The sequence below is a fragment of the Ranitomeya imitator genome, chromosome 5 (genome assembly GCF_032444005.1).
Source record: "Ranitomeya imitator isolate aRanImi1 chromosome 5, aRanImi1.pri, whole genome shotgun sequence".
Lineage (NCBI taxonomy): Eukaryota > Metazoa > Chordata > Amphibia > Anura > Dendrobatidae > Ranitomeya > Ranitomeya imitator.
Window position 1 is genome coordinate 566,255,587 of NC_091286.1, and position 20,139 is coordinate 566,275,725.

The 20,139-nt window shown below is 47.4% G+C and overlaps 1 protein-coding gene across 6 annotated transcripts in view; it reads left to right on the forward strand.

Moving 5' to 3' along the window:
- KIF1A (kinesin family member 1A) overlaps window positions 1-20,139 on the forward strand; it is a 280,148-nt gene that overhangs the window by 62,270 nt on the left and 197,739 nt on the right. For all 6 annotated transcript variants that reach the window (XM_069727733.1, XM_069727735.1, XM_069727736.1 and 3 more), the window contains exon 4: window positions 1,360-1,539. In XM_069727733.1, coding sequence (XP_069583834.1) covers window positions 1,360-1,539 — 180 coding nt within the window. The remainder of the gene's footprint in view (window positions 1-1,359; window positions 1,540-20,139) is intronic.

A 20,139-nucleotide genomic window follows, 5' to 3' on the forward strand; every position in this document is an offset into this window, starting at 1 on the left:
AAATAAGTATATAGGGCACTGTGTTATCTGTTGTAATGTTTGTAGAAAAAACATATATGAGAACCAGGGGAAAAAAATTAAAGTGTAAATCATGTAATCCCTTATAAAACTTTAAATTTTAATGAGGAAATATTTAAAAACACACCTACCCAGTGCAAATAACAAATTACATATATGGTCTAACATAACCTACCAACCACCCTGCCACTGACCTGTTAACCCTTCCTATCAGTGGAGGTTGGCCCCCTAAGGAGAGTCGATTGTTTGGCGCCCCCACTAAACGGTGGCTCTCCCTGACTACCCCTGACAGTTTCCCTGATATGCTATAGGTGGGAAAACATCAAGCAATTCAAAGAGATGAAGGGATAGTACTTATTCGGTAACAGAGTAAGTTATGTATTTAATTGGCACCCTTGTCCCCAGATATCATGTGCCAGGCAATTTTTTCTGTGTATGTGACCCATGTAGCACAAATGAACCTCATGGATTTTCATGAATCAATAACAGCCTGTGCACCAAAACGTAACAGCCAAGGGGCCATATGACTAGCCTTTTCAATACAATTTATACATGGTAAATTCTGCCACTTTAAGTGCAAGTAATCAAACAAATGCACGATTTGTGGCTATATATAAACAACAGAGGCGGGAAGCTAAGTTTGGGTTAAACCCCAACTGTGTTTTATTTTTCTGCTTATCTGTTGTTTATATATAGCCACAAATCGTGCATTTGTTTGATTACTTGCACTTAAAGTGGCAGAATTTACCATGTATAAAGTGTATTGAAAAGGCTAGTCATATGGCCCCTTGGCTGTTACGTTTTGGTGCACAGGCTGTTATTGATTCATGAAAATCCATGAGGTTCATTTGTGCTACATGGGTCACATACACAGAAAAAATTGCCTGGCACATGATATCTGGGGACAAGGGTGCCAATTAAATACATAACTTACTCTGTTACCGAATAAGTACTATCCCTTCATCTCTTTGAATTGCTTGATGTTTTCCCACCTATAGCATATCAGGGAAACTGTCAGAGGTAGTCAGGGAGAGCCACCGTTGAGTGGGGGCGCCAAACAATCGACTCTCCTTAGGGTGCCAACCTCCACTGATAGGAAGGGTTAACAGGTCAGTGGCAGGGTGGTTGGTAGGTTATGTTAGACCATATATGTAATTTGTTATTTGCACTGGGTAGGTGTGTTTTTAAATATTTCCTCATTAAAATTTAAAGTTTTATAAGGGATTACATGATTTACACTGTTGTAATGTTTGCTCTTAAACTTAAGTAATAGAGTGTTATCAAGTATATACAGTGATATATAAGGTATATACTAGAACTATAGCATTATCTCATATGCAGGATGAAGACAGCCAGTTTGCTGGACAACAACAGGTCTACCGTGACATTGGGGAAGAGATGTTGCTTCATGCCTTTGAGGGGTACAATGTGTGCATTTTTGCCTATGGACAGACAGGAGCCGGAAAATCTTATACCATGATGGGCAAACAGGAGCCCAGCCAGCAAGGAATCATACCCCAGGTAATAATATAATAAGGTGTCTCCAGACATTCTATAATATCCCGAGGAGCAACTGTCTTGCAAGAAAGATTCTAACTTTTAAATACATTTTGTTTCTACCGATTTCTTAAGAGTCTTTATTAGATAAGTATTCCACCAAAAAATATTAATATATGTAATCTACTATATAAAGCTGAATGTGTGTATGTGTGTGTGTGTGTATGTGTGTGTGTGTGTATGTCCGGGATTGGCATCTGCACCGTCGCAGCTACAGCCACAAAATTTTGCACAGTCACACGTCTGGACCCCGAGAGCGTCATAGGCTATGTTGTGAGGCGAAATTTTAACCCCGCGCGTTCCAATTCACCAAACAATTTTGCCCCTATCTACATAATGGGGAAAAAAGTGAAAGGAAAAGTGTTGGAAGCATCGCAGCTACAGCAACAAAATTTTGCACAGTCACACGTCTGGACCCTGAGAGCGTCATAGGCTACATTGTGAGGTGAAATTTTAACCCCGCGCTTTCCAATTCACCAAACAATTTTGCCCCTATCTACATAATGGGGAAAAAAGTGAAAGGAAAAGTGTTGGAGGCGTCGCAGCTACAGAAACAAAATTTTGCACAGTCACATGTCTGGACCCCGAGAGCGTCATAGGCTACGTTGTGAGGTGAAATTTTAACCCCGCGCTTTCCAATTCACCAAACAATTTTGCCCCTATCTACATAATGGGGAAAAAGTGAAATGAAAAGTGTTGGAGGCGTCGCAGCTACAGCCACAAAATTTTGCACAGTCACACGTCTGGACCCTGAGAGCATCATAGGCTATGTTGTGAGGTGAAATTTTAACTCCGCGCTTTCAAATTCACCAAACTATTTTTCCCCTATCTACATAATGGGGAAAAGTGAAAGGAAAAGTGTTGGAGGCAAATTGACAGCTGCCAGATGTGAACAAGGGGGACTTAAAGAGTGAGAGCGATGGCGCCAAAGAGTATATACCGTACAGTTGCTAAGGTGGGACCCCGACATGGGATACTCACCACACACGGGGATATGAACACACACACAAAATGCGCCACACACTACCACGTGCTTGAACACATATACCACCCTCAGCACACATTTCACCACACATACACCAACCTCGCCACATAAAAGTCGAAACACAAAAGTCGCCGCTCAAAACTCACCACGCGCAAAACTCGCCACATGCAAAAAATAGGCTCACGCAAAACTCGCCACAAGTGCAAAACTCACCTCATGGAAAACTCGCCACACGCAAAACTTGCACATGCGGAAAAATTGCCACATGCACAAAATTTGCAACACATGCAAAAGCTGCCTCACACAAAACTTGCACATACTCAAAAGGCACCAGACATAAAACTCACCATGCGCAAAACTCACCATGCGCAAAACTTGCTGCACACAACTTGCTACACTAACCTGTCACATGCAACTCGACACACAAAAAGTTGCTACACGCATGTTGCCACACAAAACTCAACACACAAAAGTCGCTACATGCATGTCGCCACACACAACTCAACACACACAACTTGACAAACGAAACTCGCCCTAAAACACACACAAGTCTGGTATTAGCCTTCAAAAATAAAAATCTGATTAATAAGCAGACAAACTACAAGAGCAACAAATGTACCATATAGGAAATACGGCAGCTGTCAGTCACATGACCTGTCTATTATGTGTATGTGTGAGCTAATATATACTGCCGGGGGGAAGGCTTCCTGTTGGCTGGGGATTTATCAGGCTGCCAATTTATCTTACAAATACTGAGGTAAAAATACTGAGCAAATAACGTGTTAACGAGGTCTAATACAGGAGATCACACAGGTATATACTATATACAGGGGAGATGACACACAGCAGGTATATACTATATACAGGGGAGATGAGATACAGGTATATACTATATACAGGAGATGACATACAGGTGTATACTATATATAAGGGAGATGACAAACATGTATATACTGAGGTGAAAATGAGAGGTGTGAGGTGAAAATGAAAAGGTGTGAGTGCAAAATGAGAGGAGTGAGGGAAAATAGTGTAGTGATCGGAAAATGACAGATGTGAGGTCGAAATGACAAGTGTTAGGCGGGAATGAGAGGATTGAGGGAGAAAATGAGAGGTGTGAGGGAGAAAATGAGAGATGTGAGGGGGAAAATTAAAGATGTGATTGGGAAAATGAGAGGCGTGATGGGAAAATAAGAGAAGTGACGTGCTATAACTAACCACAGATATTTACTATGCCCAGGCAACGCCGGGCTCTTCAGCTAGTATAATATAATTTTGCCCCTTTATTCGTTATTTGGCTGCAGCCAATCACTGAACTCAGCGACTTTGCCAGTGCAGATAGCACAAGCGGCTTAGAGTCACTGAGCTCAGTGATTGGCTGCAGCATTACCAACTTCATGTCACTGCTGCTGCCAAGCAATGGTGACTGTGGCAGCGGTTGATACAATGCACTGGACCCTGGGATGTCGAGTAAGGCATATTTAGTTTTTTTTTCAATGAACTGCGCATATAAGGAAATTTTTTCTGAAAACAGATAACCCCTTCTATCCTCTTCCTCTTTCAAATTACAAGTTGATATATACCTGACCATAGTCAGCATTATCTTGTGATATTGTTGCCCTTAATGGGAGTGTCCCATCTGACATTTATGACTTAGCCATATGTCAGACAGTTGGGTCCCAGTTAGCGATTTCTGTAACTTCTATACAAATGATTGAAGATCTAATAAGATTATAAGATTATAGCAATGTGCCATAATCTGGCATGGACTGGTCCTCGGGGGCACCGGTGAATCCCCCGGTAGGCCCACCACTCCACAATATGAGCAGTAGTTGGCATAATACACTTGATTCACGATATATAGACAGAAGCAGCATCTAATCATCTAATTAACAAACTACCTCTGAAAGCCGGAGGAGTGACTGCTCCAGTAAGGAGGGAAATAGGATAGCAGGGAAGGCCAGACAGGTGCTGGTAGAGGGGGATTCAATTATTAGGGGAACAGATAGGGCAATCTGTCACAAAGACAGGGATCGTCGAACGGTGTGCTGCCTACCTGGCGCTCGAGTCCGACACATTGCTGATTGGGTGGACAGATTACTGGGAGGGGCTGGTGAGGACCCAGCGGTCATGGTGCATATTGGCACAAATGACAAGGTTAAAGGTAAGTGGAAGGTCCGTAAAAGCGATTTCAGGGAATTAGGCTGCAAGCAAGGGCCTCCAACATGGTATTTTCTGAAAATCTGCCTGTACCATGTGCCACGCCAGAGAGGCAACGGGAGATTAGGGAGGTTAATAAGTTGCTCAAGAAATGGTGTAGGAAGGAGGCATTTGGGTTCCTGCAGAACTGGGCCGACTTCTCAGTTGGCTACAGGTTCTACGCTAGGGGTCGGGCTGCACCTCAATGGGGAAGGTGCAACTGTGCTGGGGGAGAAAATGGCTAGAAGGTTGGAGGAGTGTTTAAACTAGGGAATGGGGGGAGGGTATTCATTTTATAGGAGGGGAAGATAGTGCAGATAGAGACCTGGGTACAAATAAGGAAGTTTGGGGTGACGGTGGCATGGGGGGTGGGGTTAGATCAATTAATAATTTAAGAAAGAATAGAGGTGCAGAGAGATGCATAAAATGTATGCATACTAATGCCAGAAGCCTTGCCAACAAAATGGACAAATTAGAATTGATGGTGTTGGAGCATGATTATGACATGGTGGGGATATCTGAAACGTGGCTGGATGAGAGCCATGACCGGGCTGTTAACTTGCACAGTTATAGTCTGTTCAGAAATGACCGAACGGATAAGCGAAGGGGAGGTGTGTGTCTATATGTAAAATCATCCTTAAAACCCATCCTGCGTGATAATATAGGTGAATCTAATGAAAATGTAGAGTCCCTGTGGGTGGAGATAAGGGGAGGGGGAAAAATAATAAATTACTGATAGGGGTTTGTTATAAATCTCCAAAAATAATGGAAGCAACGGAGAATATCCTCATAAAGCAAATAGATGAAGCTGCGACTCAAGGAGAAGTCATTATTATGGGGGGCTTCAAGTACCCTGAAATAGATTGGGGAATGGAAATCTGCAGTTCCAGCAAAGGTAATCGGTTTTTGACAACTATGAGAGACAACTACCTTTCACAATTGGTTCAGGACCCAACAAGAAGGGGGGCACTGCTAGACCTAATATTAACCAACAGGCCAGACCGCATAGCAAATATAAGGGTTGGGGGTCACTTGGGGAATAGTGATCACAAAATAATAAGTTTTCATGTATCCTTTAATAAGATGTGCAGTAGAGGGGTTACAAGGACACTAAACTTCAGGAGGGCAAATTTCCAATGGATGAGAGATGATCTTAGTACAATTAACTGGGAGGATATCCTGAGACATAAAATTACACAAAGAAAATGGGAGACGTTTATTAGCATCTTGGATAGGACCTGTGCACAGTACATACTGTATGGGAATAAACATACTAGAAATAGGAGGAAACCAATATGGCTAAATAGAGCTGTAAGGGGCGCAATAAGTGACAAAAAGAAAGCATTTAGAGAATTAAAGGAAGTAGGTAGTGAGGAGGCATTAAATAAATACAGAAAATTAAATAAATTCTGTAAAAAGCAAATCAAGGCAACAAAGATTGAGACAGAGAGACTCATTGCCAGAGAGAGTAAAAATAATCCCAAAATATTCTTTAACTACGTAAATAGTAAGAAACTAAAAAATGATAGTGTTGGCCCCCTTAAAAATAGTCTGGGTGAAATGGTGGATGAGGATGAGGAAAAAGCCAATATGCTAAATTACTTTTTTTCATCAGTATTTACACAAGAAAATCCCATGGCAGACAATATGATCAGTAATAAGAAAAAATCCCCATTAAGTGTCACCTGCTTAACCCAGCAGGAAGTACGTCGGCGTCTAAAAATCACTAAAATTGACAAATCTCCGGGCCCGGATGGGATACACCCTCGAGTACTGCAGGAATTAAGTACAGTCATTGATAGACCATTATTTTTAATCTTTAAAGAGTCCATAATAACAGGGTCTGTACCACAGGACTGGTGTATAGCAAATGTGGTGCCAATATTCAAAAAGGGGACAAAAATTGAACTCTGTAATTATAGGCTAGTAAGCTTAACCTCTACTGTGGGTAAACTCCTGGAGGGCATTCTAAGAGATGCTATGCTGGAGTATCTGAAGAGGAATAACCTCATGACCCAATACCAACATGGGTTTACTAGGGACTGTTCCTATCAGACTAATCTCATCAATTTCTATGAAGAGGTAAGTTACGGACCAAGGGAACCCAGTGGACGTAGTATATATGGACTTTTCAAAAGCTTTTGATACAGTGCCACACAAAAGGTTGATACATAAAATGAGAATAATGGGGATAGGAGAAAATATGTGTAAGTGGGTTAAGAGCTGGCTCAGGGATAGGAAACAAAGGGTGGTTATTAATGGAGCACACTCGGACTGGGTCGCGGTTAGCAGTGGGGTACCACAGGGCTCAGTATTGGGCCCTCTTCTTTTTAACATATTTATTAATGATCTTGTAGGGGGCATACAGAGTGGAATTTCAATATTTGCAGATGACACTAAACTCTGCAGGGTAATCAATACAGAGGAGGACAATTTTATATTACAGGATGATTTATGTAAACTAGAAGCTTGGGCTGATAAATGGCAAATGAGCTTTAATGGGGATAAATGTAAGGTCATGCATTGGGTAGACGTAATAAGATGTATAACTATGTGCTTAATTCTAAAACTCTGGGCAAAACCGTCAATGAAAATGACCTGGGAGTATGGGTGGATGACAAACTCACATTCAGGGGCCAGTGTCAGGCAGCTGCTACAAAGGCAAATAAAATAATGGGATGCATTAAAAGAGGCATAGATGCTCATGAGGAGAACATAATTTTACCTCTATACAAGTCACTAGTTCGACCACACTTAGAATACTGTGCACAGTTCTGGTCTCCGGTGTATAAGAAAGACATAGCTGAACTAGAGCGGGTGCAGAGAAGAGCGACCAAGGTAATTAGAGGACAGGGGGTCTGCAATACCAAGATAGGGTATTACACTTGGGGCTATTTAGTTTGGAAAAACGAAGGCTAAGGGGTGATCTTATGTTAATGTATAAATATATGAGGGGACAGTACAAAGACCTTTCTGATGATCTTTTTAATCATAGACCTGAGACAGAGACAAGGGGGCATCCTCTACATCTAGAGGAAAGAAGGTATAAGCATAATAACAGACGCGGATTCTTTACTGTAAAGGTACCTTCACACTCAGCGACGCTGCAGCGATACCGACAACGATGTCGATCGCTGCAGCGTCGCTGTTTGGTCGCTGGAGAGCTGTCACACAGACAGCTCTCCAGCGACCAATGATCCCGAGGTCCCCGGTAAGCAGGGTAAACATCGGGTTACTAAGCGCAGGGCCGCGCTTAGTAACCCGATGTTTACCCTTGTTACCAGCGTAAACGTTAAAAAAACAAACACTACATACTTACCTTCAGCTGTCTGTCCTCCGGCGCTCTGCTTTCCTCTGCACTGTCAGCGCCGGACAGCCGGAAAGCAGAGCGGTGACGTCACCGCTCTGCTTTCCGGCTGGCCGGCGCTGACACAGGATGCAGGAGGTGTGCAGAGAAGCACAGCGCCGGGGACAGACAGCTGAAGGTAAGTATGTAGTGTTTGTTTTTTTAACGTTTACGCTGGTAACCAGGGTAAACATCGGGTTACTAAGCGCGGCCCTGCGCTTAGTAACCCGATGTTTACCCTGGTTACCAGTGAAGACATCGCTGGATCGGCGTCACACACGCTGATCCAGCGATGACAGCGGGAGATCCAGCGACTAAATAAAGTTCTGGACTTTCCTCAGCGACCAACGATCTCCCAGCAGGGGCCTGATCGTTGGTTGCTGTCACACATAACGATTTCCTTATCGATATCGTTGCTACGTCACAAAAAGCAACGATATCGTTAACGTGTGACGGTACCTTAAGAGCAGTGAGACTATGGAACTCTCTGCCGTATGATGTTGTAATGAGTGATTCAGTACTTAAATTTAAGAGGGGACTGGATACATTTCTTGAAAAGTATAATGTTACAGGGTATATACACTAGATTCCTTGATAGGGCGTTGATCCAGGGAACTAGTCTGATTGCCGTATGTGGAGTCGGGAAGGAATTTTTTTCCCCAATGTGGAGCTTACTCTTTTTTTTAAATTCGTTTATTAACAACAAAATAGTAATGTTACAAACATTTTGCATCCAAAATTGTCATATATAAACTGTAGTATATATAAACTGCATACTATTAGGTTCGGAATAAAATACAGTTATCATCCATAACCAATATTGTGTTGTGATTATTTAAACTGTTGAATCAATAGTAACACATGAAATTCTACAAATAGACTATATCTACGCTAACTGCTAACTGCTAACTTGCCGCCGTACTCTATGTTAGTCTTCTCTCAATACCCCTACTATACAACAATTTTATAGAGTAGAATGGGAAGAATTCCACCTGCCCCAGATTTTTTCGAATTTACCCGGACATCCTCTGTTTTGATACAGCGTGCGCTCATATGGAATGATTGAGTTGACCAGTTCGATCCAAGCTCCCCTAGTTGGGTTTGTACTGCCCATCCACCTCAAAGCCAATACCTTTCTTGCCATAAAGAGCGCCTCACGTAAAAAAATGTCAGTATAGTGATCCCAATTCTCCTCCTCCCATACTCCAAATATACATACTAATGGGTCAAGGGGAACCGGAATGGACAATAGTGATGTAAGTAGTAAAGTCACCTCCCTCCAGTATTGAAAAACAACAGGACAGCACCATATCATGTGAATAAAGTCTGCATCTAAGGATTGACAACGCGTACATTCTGATGTTTGGAATCGACCCATTCTAAAAAGCCGTGTCGGAGTTAAATACGATTGATGTATTATGTATAGTTGAGTCATCCTGTTATTGACTGACGGGGATACTTTGGTTGGGGATTCAAGAATGTCCTCCCATTCCTCCCCCTGCATATTAGAAAGAAGTCCCTCCCACTTCCCCTTAACAGAATTAACAGTAGATGCGTCTCCCGAAGATAGCATGTAAGTATATAGGGAGGAGATAAGACCTTGGGGACCCTGTGACTTGAGAATTCCTATCAAGGGTAAAGAGGATATAGCACGACCTGTACCCGCCTGTCTCATATATGATTGTACGGCTGACCTTAACTGTAAATATCGAAAGAACTGGGATCTTTGTATACCATGCTTGATCTGCAACTGCTCAAAAGACATGAAGGACCCCCCATCATATAGATCACCTATTGAGGAGACACCATGCCCGAGCCAGAAGTCAGTGGATGGGTGATTCAGCAAAGTTGGGAAATAGCTATTTCTCCACAGGGGCATCTCCGCCACGATATCCGTGAACCCTACAATTTTTTTAATTTGCCTCCAAACCGATCTCGCCAGGCGAAGTAGAGGAAGCATACGAGGGATATTAATTTTCTCCAGTTCTAGAAAAGCCAGCGGATAGTCTGTTTGAGCTACATGGAGAAGATGGCTTTCTGAATTCGGAAGGCAATTATCGGGCATCCACTTATTCAGAGCCTTAACCTGACCAGCCAAATAATATAAATAGAAATCTGGTAACGCCGCCCCGCCTCCCGACTTTGGTCTTTGTAGCGTAGAAAGCTTAAGTTTGGGCCTAGATTTCCCCCATATGAAAGATGTAATTTGAGAGTTCAAATTTGTAAAAAAGGATTTAGGAATTAACACAGCACTATGTTGAAGACAGTAGCTGAGCTTGGGGAGCACTATCATCTTGACTAAATTAATGCGGCCGGCTACAGACAACGGTAGTTTGCTCCAAGCTGTGAATTTAAGTTTAACTAGTTCTGACAGCGGGAATATATTAAGTTGTAGATCAAGTCTACTGCTCTGAGAGATATATATGCCCAAGTATTTAAAGCTGGGTACAATAGGGAGGGAGGAAAGAGCCCCGAGGCCAGGCGATGGAACATGAGAAAGGGGCATCAACGCTGATTTATCCCAGTTTATATACAGGCCCGAGTGTCTACTAAATATATCTATGGTATCTATCACCCGCGGTAACGTTACCTCCACCTCATCCATAAATATCACCATATCGTCAGCGTACAGACCAACCGTGTCCACCCGATCAGCTATATTTATACCTTTGATCTCGACAGAGGATCTTATGCGTATCGCCAGGGCCTCAATCGCAAGGGCGAAGAGGGCCGGGGAGAGAGGGCACCCCTGTCGGGTCCCTCTAGATAGTGAGAAAGACTTAGAGATGGAGCCATTAACAACTATACGAGCCTTGGGTTTCATGTACAATAGGCCTACCCACTTCAAAAAACTATCTCCGAAGCCATATTTTTTCAAACATGCTAGAAGGAAGGGCCACTCAAGAGAGTCAAAGGCCTTGGCTGCATCCAGTGATGCCAATGCCCAGGTGTTATCTGGTACCAATGAGCTATACTGAACCACTGACTGGACCCGTCTGATGTTAATAGAGGTATTTTTACCCGGTATAAAACCCGTTTGGTCTGGATGTATAAGGTCAAGTATGACCGAATTCAATCTTGTGGCTAGAATTTTAGTAAAAACTTTATAGTCCACATTTACCAGCGAGATGGGTCTGTATGATCCACATTCCAATGGGTCCTTCCCCTCCTTTTTAAGTAAAATAATGTTTGCCTCGTAGAATGTGTCAGGCATAGAACCCCTCTCACACACCCCCTGGAACACCCTCAACAAAAGCGGAGCCAGTATATTTCCTATATATTTCCTATATAATTCAATGGGAAACCCATCTGGACCCGGGGTCTTCCCAGAGGCCATATCCATCAAGGCCTTTTCAACCTCCTCCAAAGTAAACTCTGCATCCATAAAGGCCTGCTGAGCCGGGGTCAATAAGGGAAATGTTATATCTGATAGATAATCTAAATTATTAGAAATATCGAAGTCACATTTAGAGGTATATAGTGATTTATAATAATCATGAAAGCAGCAAATTATCTCCTCATTCGAGGACACTAATGACCCATCTGGTGTTCGAATCTGCAATACAGTATTGGAGACATTATGTTGGCGTACCAAGAAGGCCAAAAATTTGCTGGCCTGGTTCCCCATTTCAAAATAGGATTGGCGAGTAGTGTTGAGCGATACCTTCCGATATCGGAAAGTATCGGTATCGGTTTGGATCGGCCGATATTCAAAAAATATCGGATATCGCCGATACCGATACCCGATCCCAATGCAAGTCAATGGGACCAAAATATCGGAATTAAAATAAACCCTTTCTTTCCTTGTAGGTTCATTCTACCTGAAGGAAAACAACTAAGAATAATGTAGGATGTATGGGGGAGGTGGCGGAGACATTAAAGGCAATGAGGATTAGTCCAATCAAATAGAATAGCATGTTTTTTGTTTTTTTTTAAAGACGTTCGGATTGAAAAAGATATTGAGTATGTAAATTTTTTTTATTTTGTCAGATATTGATGTTTCACTATTCCACGCCCTTCCCCTTCTTTTTTTTCTTTTTTTTTTTTTCTTTTCCCACACTTTCATCTTCATCATCATCAGCATCCTTGACATCAACTTCTTCACCTTATTCATCTTCTTCTTCATCTTCTACCTATTTTTTTTTTTATTACATTCTTCATATTCATTTTCTTCAACTATTATTATTCTTCCTATTCTACATATTCTTTTTATTCCACTGTTATTATTCTTCCTATTCTACTTCTTCATCATATTCTCATTTGTGACAGGCATTCCCGTAGTTGTTATCTATAAAAGTTGGAAGATTACACCTTCCGTTCTGCCAGTCACAAAAGTTACATTTGTCCGCGTTCAGTTTGGCCTGCAGCATCAGGCTTTATCCAGGGGCACCACGAGGAGGAACGGACTCACCCCCATACACTGCTTAGTCTTCTTCTGCATATAATTTAGATAATATCTTTTGCTCTGATATTAAGTCTTATGCTTAATGTTCTTCTGCTCTTTGTTCTGCAGCCTCTTGTTCTTCTGCTTCTCGGTCTTCCATGTTGTCGTCTCCAGGGTCTTCGTCTCCAGTGTCGTCATCTCCGCCGTCGTCGTCTCAGCCGTCGTCGTCTCCGCCGTCGTCGTCGTCGTCGTCATCGGGGTGGTCTTCCGGGTCGTCGTCATCGGGGTGGTCTTCCGGGTTGTCGACGTTAGGGTCTTCAACTTGGAAATGTAGCAGAAGGTACAAGAAGGCTGAGAAAATGCCAAGAACCAGCTGATGGAACTGGAACTCGGATGGCTACCCGAAGGTTCAAGAGCCTATGGAACTACCGAGGACCAGCTGACGTTACTGGAACCCGGTTACTAAGCAGGAGGTACCCGTGCTAAAAAGCACTACCAAGGACCGCCTGACGTTGGCGGAACTCGGATACCCAGAAGGAGGCACCTAAGCCAAAGGCTCTGCCCGGAACCAGATGACGTTACTGGAACCAGGATGGGGAGCAGAAGGTACAAGAGCAAAAGACACTGCCGAGAACCAGCTGACGGTACTGGAACCCGGATGGGTAGCCGAATGTCCAAGAGCCAATGGAACTACCAAGGACCAGCTGACGTTACTGGAACCCGGTTACTAAGCAGGAGGTACCCGTGCCTGAAAGCACTACCAAGGACCACCTGACATTGGTGGAACTTGGATACCCAGAAGGAGGCACCTAAGCCAAAGGCTCTGCCCGGAACCAGCTGACGGTACTGTAACCAGGATGGGGAGCAGAAGGTACAAGAGCAAAAGACACTGCCGAGAACCAGCTGACGGTGCTGGAACCAGGTGGTGGACCCGAAGGCCCACAGGAGAGGAGAGAACAGCTAGGCCGCGAGGCAGCCGCAGTTACCGAACCCCAACAGTCCTACAGGGGGAGCTGGGCCTACTGGCACTACAGAACCAGCCTTGACTACCAGTTCACGCAGCCCACATAGGAAGCTCCTAAACTGGAGGCACCCTGGAGTTGGCTAACTCGACCGCCCAACGACGGGGCAAGCATAGGCGTCTCAGTGAAGTTGACACAACCCGGAAACAGCTGACGGTGCTGAAACCAGGCTTGGCACGAGGGAGTACCTGTGACAAGAACACTGCCGAGAACCAGCTGGCGGTGCTGGAACCCGGATGCGTTGCCCCAGTGTGCAAGAGCCAATGGCACGACCGAGGACCAGCTGACGGTGCTGGAACCCGGTTACTAAGCTGTAGGTGCCCGCGCTTAAAAGCACTACCAAGGACCGCCTGGCGTTGGCGGAACTCGGATACCCAGGAGGAGGCACCTAAGCCAAAGGCTCGGCCCGGAACCAGCTGACGGTGCTGGAACCAGGTGGTGGACTCCAAGGCCCACAGGAGAGGAGAGAACAGCTAGGCCGCGAGGCAGCCGCAGTTACCGAACCCCAACAGTCCTACAGGGGGAGCTGGGCCTACTGGCACTACAGAACCAGCCTTGACTACCAGTTCACGCAGCCCACATAGGAAGCTCCTAAACTGGAGGCACCCTGGAGTTGGCTAACTCGACCGCCCCACGACGGGGCAAGCATAGGCGTCTCAGTGAAGTTGACACAACCCGGAAACAGCTGACGGTGCTGAAACCAGGCTTGGCACGAGGGAGTACCTGTGACAAGAACACTGCCGAGAACCAGCTGGCGGTGCTGGAACCCGGATGCGTTGCCCCAGTGTGCAAGAGCCAATGGCACGACCGAGGACCAGCTGACGGTGCTGGAACCCGGTTACTAAGCTGTAGGTGCCCGCGCTTAAAAGCACTACCAAGGACCGCCTGGCGTTGGCGGAACTCGGATACCCAGGAGGAGGCACCTAAGCCAAAGGCTCGGCCCGGAACCAGCTGACGGTGCTGGAACCAGGTGGTGGACCCCAAGGCCCACAGGAGAGGAGAGAACAGCTAGGCCGCGAGGCAGCCGCAGTTACCGAACCCCAACAGTCCTACAGGGGGAGCTGGGCCTACTGGCACTACAGAACCAGCCTTGACTACCAGTTCACGCAGCCCACATAGGAAGCTCCTAAACTGGAGGCACCCTGGAGTTGGCTAACTCGACCGCCCCACGACGGGGCAAGCATAGGCGTCTCAGTGAAGTTGACACAACCCGGAAACAGCTGACGGTGCTGAAACCAGGCTTGGCACGAGGGAGTACCTGTGACAAGAACACTGCCGAGAACCAGCTGGCGGTGCTGGAACCCGGATGCGTTGCCCCAGTGTGCAAGAGCCAATGGCACGACCGAGGACCAGCTGACGGTGCTGGAACCCGGTTACTAAGCTGTAGGTGCCCGCGCTTAAAAGCACTACCAAGGACCGCCTGGCGTTGGCGGAACTCGGATACCCAGGAGGAGGCACCTAAGCCAAAGGCTCGGCCCGGAACCAGCTGACGGTGCTGGAACCAGGTGGTGGACCCGAAGGCCCACAGGAGAGGAGAGAACAGCTAGGCCGCGAGGCAGCCGCAGTTACCGAACCCCAACAGTCCTACAGGGGGAGCTGGGCCTACTGGCACTACAGAACCAGCCTTGACTACCAGTTCACGCAGCCCACATAGGAAGCTCCTAAACTGGAGGCACCCTGGAGTTGGCTAACTCGACCGCCCCACGACGGGGCAAGCATAGGCGTCTCAGTGAAGTTGACACAACCCGGAAACAGCTGACGGTGCTGAAACCAGGCTTGGCACGAGGGAGTACCTGTGACAAGAACACTGCCGAGAACCAGCTGGCGGTGCTGGAACCCGGATGCGTTGCCCCAGTGTGCAAGAGCCAATGGCACGACCGAGGACCAGCTGACGGTGCTGGAACCCGGTTACTAAGCTGTAGGTGCCCGCGCTTAAAAGCACTACCAAGGACCGCCTGGCGTTGGCGGAACTCGGATACCCAGGAGGAGGCACCTAAGCCAAAGGCTCGGCCCGGAACCAGCTGACGGTGCTGGAACCAGGTGGTGGACCCCAAGGCCCACAGGAGAGGAGAGAACAGCTAGGCCGCGAGGCAGCCGCAGTTACCGAACCCCAACAGTCCTACAGGGGGAGCTGGGCCTACTGGCACTACAGAACCAGCCTTGACTACCAGTTCACGCAGCCCACATAGGAAGCTCCTAAACTGGAGGCACCCTGGAGTTGGCTAACTCGACCGCCCCACGACGGGGCAAGCATAGGCGTCTCAGTGAAGTTGACACAACCCGGAAACAGCTGACGGTGCTGAAACCAGGCTTGGCACGAGGGAGTACCTGTGACAAGAACACTGCCGAGAACCAGCTGGCGGTGCTGGAACCCGGATGCGTTGCCCCAGTGTGCAAGAGCCAATGGCACGACCGAGGACCAGCTGACGGTGCTGGAACCCGGTTACTAAGCTGTAGGTGCCCGCGCTTAAAAGCACTACCAAGGACCGCCTGGCGTTGGCGGAACTCGGATACCCAGGAGGAGGCACCTAAGCCAAAGGCTCGGCCCGGAACCAGCTGACGGTGCTGGAACCAGGTGGTGGACCCGAAGGCCCACAGGAGAGGAGAGAACAGCTAGGCCGCGAGGCAGCCGCAGTTACCGAACCCCAACAGTCCTACAGGGGGAGCTGGGCCTACTGGCACTACAGAACCAGCCTTGACTACCAGTTCACGCAGCCCACATAGGAAGCTCCTAAACTGGAGGCACCCTGGAGTTGGCTAACTCGACCGCCCCACGACGGGGCAAGCATAGGCGTCTCAGTGAAGTTGACACAACCCGGAAACAGCTGACGGTGCTGAAACCAGGCTTGGCACGAGGGAGTACCTGTGACAAGAACACTGCCGAGAACCAGCTGGCGGTGCTGGAACCCGGATGCGTTGCCTTGCCTATTAAAGATTGTCTTCCTAGAGCCCCAACTAGCGGTGTTGGAGCAAAGGGTAAGCAGGGGGAGATGAGTGTAGGCCGAAGCCTGCACTGGAGGCAGCTTTGTGTCTGCGTTGCGTTTGCAGGACACTTTGCCGGCTACACACTGGGGGAACAGCTGGCGTTGCTGAACCCCACTAACACAATGGCGTGTGTTTTTATCTGTGCAGCTAGCACTTGCGGGCAAAAACTAGCGATGTTAGAGCCCGTGTTGAAGCAGGAGGAGGAGGAGAGGAGCAGAGTGTAGGCCGAAGCCTAGTTGAACCAATTTCAAAGGAAACCTTTAACCCCCCCCTCAGGTGTTACAAAGTACAAGAGACACACCTTGTGCAGTATTAATGCTGCACAAGTGAAAGGTTGCTCTATTAATTTGTCTACTTGCACACGCTGAATGAAAGACATACACAATTTACCCCATTCTACAGTCAAACTGTAGTGGATGCGTGACTTGGTTTTTTGATGAGACGCAGCACAGGTGTCCAAAATAACGCCTTGGTGCTTGGCGCAGCTTCCTGAGCGTTGTTATTTGCTGTACAGGAGTCTGCGCTCTTGTGTTATCCCTTGGCAATGCCCTGTTAGCGCTGCCCATCTTATGACCTCATTTCATGTTGGCCGGTGCGGTTAACGATGGCCATAAATCCCAGACCCACAGTGTCTTTTCATAAAGCCACACTGCGGTGCTGGGATTCGTGGCCTTGAGCAGTAAATATTTTGGCCGCTCACACACGTCCTTACACCTGCTTCAGACTGGGCGGCCTCTGCTGATCCCTTCTCGCATGCCGCGGCCATGAGGCTGCACAGTCTGAAGAAGGCGGAAGGAGATGAGTTAAGACAGGGGAACATATGCACTGCTCGTGCCCATCAATCACACCCTCGCAGTCAAAATAATTAAGACAACGAGGAGCATTTTATTCAGGCAGGGCGGACGAACAGGCGCAAGTAGCCAACCAATGATGTCAGAAGACGGGAAGCGCTACCAAGGGGGGTGCTGCGTATCATTAGAAAGGAAAGTCACACCTCAGGGACAGTGGAATGGTCTCAAAGAGACACATTTTGTACGTGTTGAGTTCCACGTGGGCAAGGAGAAAACATCAGCCACCTTGTACAAATGCAGCAGTACTGCTGTACAAGGTGGCTGTTATACATAGAAACACCTGGGGGGGTGGGGGGCAGGCTCCCTTCAATTTCAGTTCATGTGCCTGCGTGGCGTTTGCAGGTCACGTTGCAAGCTACACAGCAGGGGAACAGCTGGCGTTGCTGAACCCCACTGACACATTGACTGGTGTTTTTCTCTGTGCAGATTGCATGTCCGGGCAAAAACTAGCGGTGTTAGAGCCCAGGGTCAGCAGGAGGAGGAGGAGAGGAGCAAAGTGTAGGACGAAGCCTGCACTGGTGGCAGCTTTTGGTCGGTTGTGCCAGCGTGGCTTGTGCTGGACACGATGCCGGCTACACAGCGGGGGAACAGCTGGCGGTGCTGAACCCCACTAACACATTGGCTGGTGTTTTTCTCTGTGCAGCTAGCATGTCCGGGCAGAAACTGGCGTTGTTTGAGCCCAGGGTCAGCAGGAGGAGGAGAGGAGCAAAGTGTAGGCCGAAGCCTGCACTGGTGGCAGCTTTTGTTCTGTTGTGCCAGCGTGGCTTGTGCTGGACACGTTGCCGACTACACAGCAGGGGAACAGCTGGCGGTGCTGAACCCCACTAACACATTGGCTGGTGTTTTTCTCTGTGCAGCTAGCATTTCCGGGCAAAAACTAGCGGTGTTTGAGCCCAGGGTCAGCAGGAGGAGTAGAGGAGCAGAGTGTAGGCCGAAGCCTAGTTGAACCAATTTCAAAGGTTACCTTTAACCCCCCCCTCAGGTGTTGCAAGGTACAAGAGCCACACCTTGAACAGCATTAATGATGCACAAGTCAAAGGTTGCTCTATTTAATTTTGCTCCTTGCACACGCTGAATTAAACACGTACACTATTTAGCCCATTATACTGTCAAACAGTAGTGGAGGCGTGACTACTAGTCTTTTTAAGGAGACGCAGCACAGGTGTACAAATTTACACCTAGGTGCTGTGCGCAGATTCCTTACCGTTGTTATTTGCAGTACAGGAAACTGCGCTCTTGTGTTATCCCTTGGCAATACCCTGTTAGTGCAGGCCGTCTCATGACCTCATTTCATGTTGGCCGGTGCGGTTAACGATGGCCATAAATCCCAGACCCACAGTGGCTTTTCCTAAAGTCACACTGCGGTGCTGGGATTCGTGGCCTTGTGCAGTAAATATGTTCGCCGCTCACACATGTCGTTACACCTGCTTCAGACTGGGCGGCCTCAGCTGATCCCTTATCGCATGCCGCGGCCATGAGGCCGCACAGTCAGAAGAAGGCGGAAGGAGGGGAGTGAAAACAGGGGAACATATGCACTGCTCGTGCCCATCAATCACACCCTCGCAGTCAAAATATATGAGACAACGGGGGGCGTTGTGTCGGGCAGGGGGGACGCACAGGCACAGCCAGCCAACCAATGATGTCAGGAGACGGGCAGCGCTAACAATGGGGGTGCTGCGTGTCATTAAAAAGGAAAGTCACACCTCAGGGACATTGTAATGGTCTGTAATGAGACACATTTTGTACTTGTTGAGTTCCACGTGTGCAAGGAGAAAAAGTCAGCCACCTTGTACAAATGCAGCAGTACTGCTGTACAAGGTGGCTGTTATACATAGAAACACCTGGGGGGGTGGGGGGCAGGCTCCCTTCAATTTCAGTTCATGTGCCTGCGTGGCGTTTGCAGGTCACGTTGCAAGCTACACAGCAGGGGAACAGCTGGCGTTGCTGAACCCCACTGACACATTGACTGGTGTTTTTCTCTGTGCAGATTGCATGTCCGGGCAAAAACTAGCGGTGTTAGAGCCCAGGGTCAGCAGGAGGAGGAGGAGAGGAGCAAAGTGTAGGACGAAGCCTGCACTGGTGGCAGCTTTTGGTCGGTTGTGCCAGCGTGGCTTGTGCTGGACACGATGCCGGCTACACAGCGGGGGAACAGCTGGCGGTGCTGAACCCCACTAACACATTGGCTGGTGTTTTTCTCTGTGCAGCTAGCATGTCCGGGCAGAAACTGGCGTTGTTTGAGCCCAGGGTCAGCAGGAGGAGGAGAGGAGCAAAGTGTAGGCCGAAGCCTGCACTGGTGGCAGCTTTTGTTCTGTTGTGCCAGCGTGGCTTGTGCTGGACACGTTGCCGACTACACAGCAGGGGAACAGCTGGCGGTGCTGAACCCCACTAACACATTGGCTGGTGTTTTTCTCTGTGCAGCTAGCATTTCCGGGCAAAAACTAGCGGTGTTTGAGCCCAGGGTCAGCAGGAGGAGTAGAGGAGCAGAGTGTAGGCCGAAGCCTAGTTGAACCAATTTCAAAGGTTACCTTTAACCCCCCCCTCAGGTGTTGCAAGGTACAAGAGCCACACCTTGAACAGCATTAATGATGCACAAGTCAAAGGTTGCTCTATTTAATTTTGCTCCTTGCACACGCTGAATTAAACACGTACACTATTTAGCCCATTATACTGTCAAACAGTAGTGGAGGCGTGACTACTAGTCTTTTTAAGGAGACGCAGCACAGGTGTACAAATTTACACCTAGGTGCTGTGCGCAGATTCCTTACCGTTGTTATTTGCAGTACAGGAAACTGCGC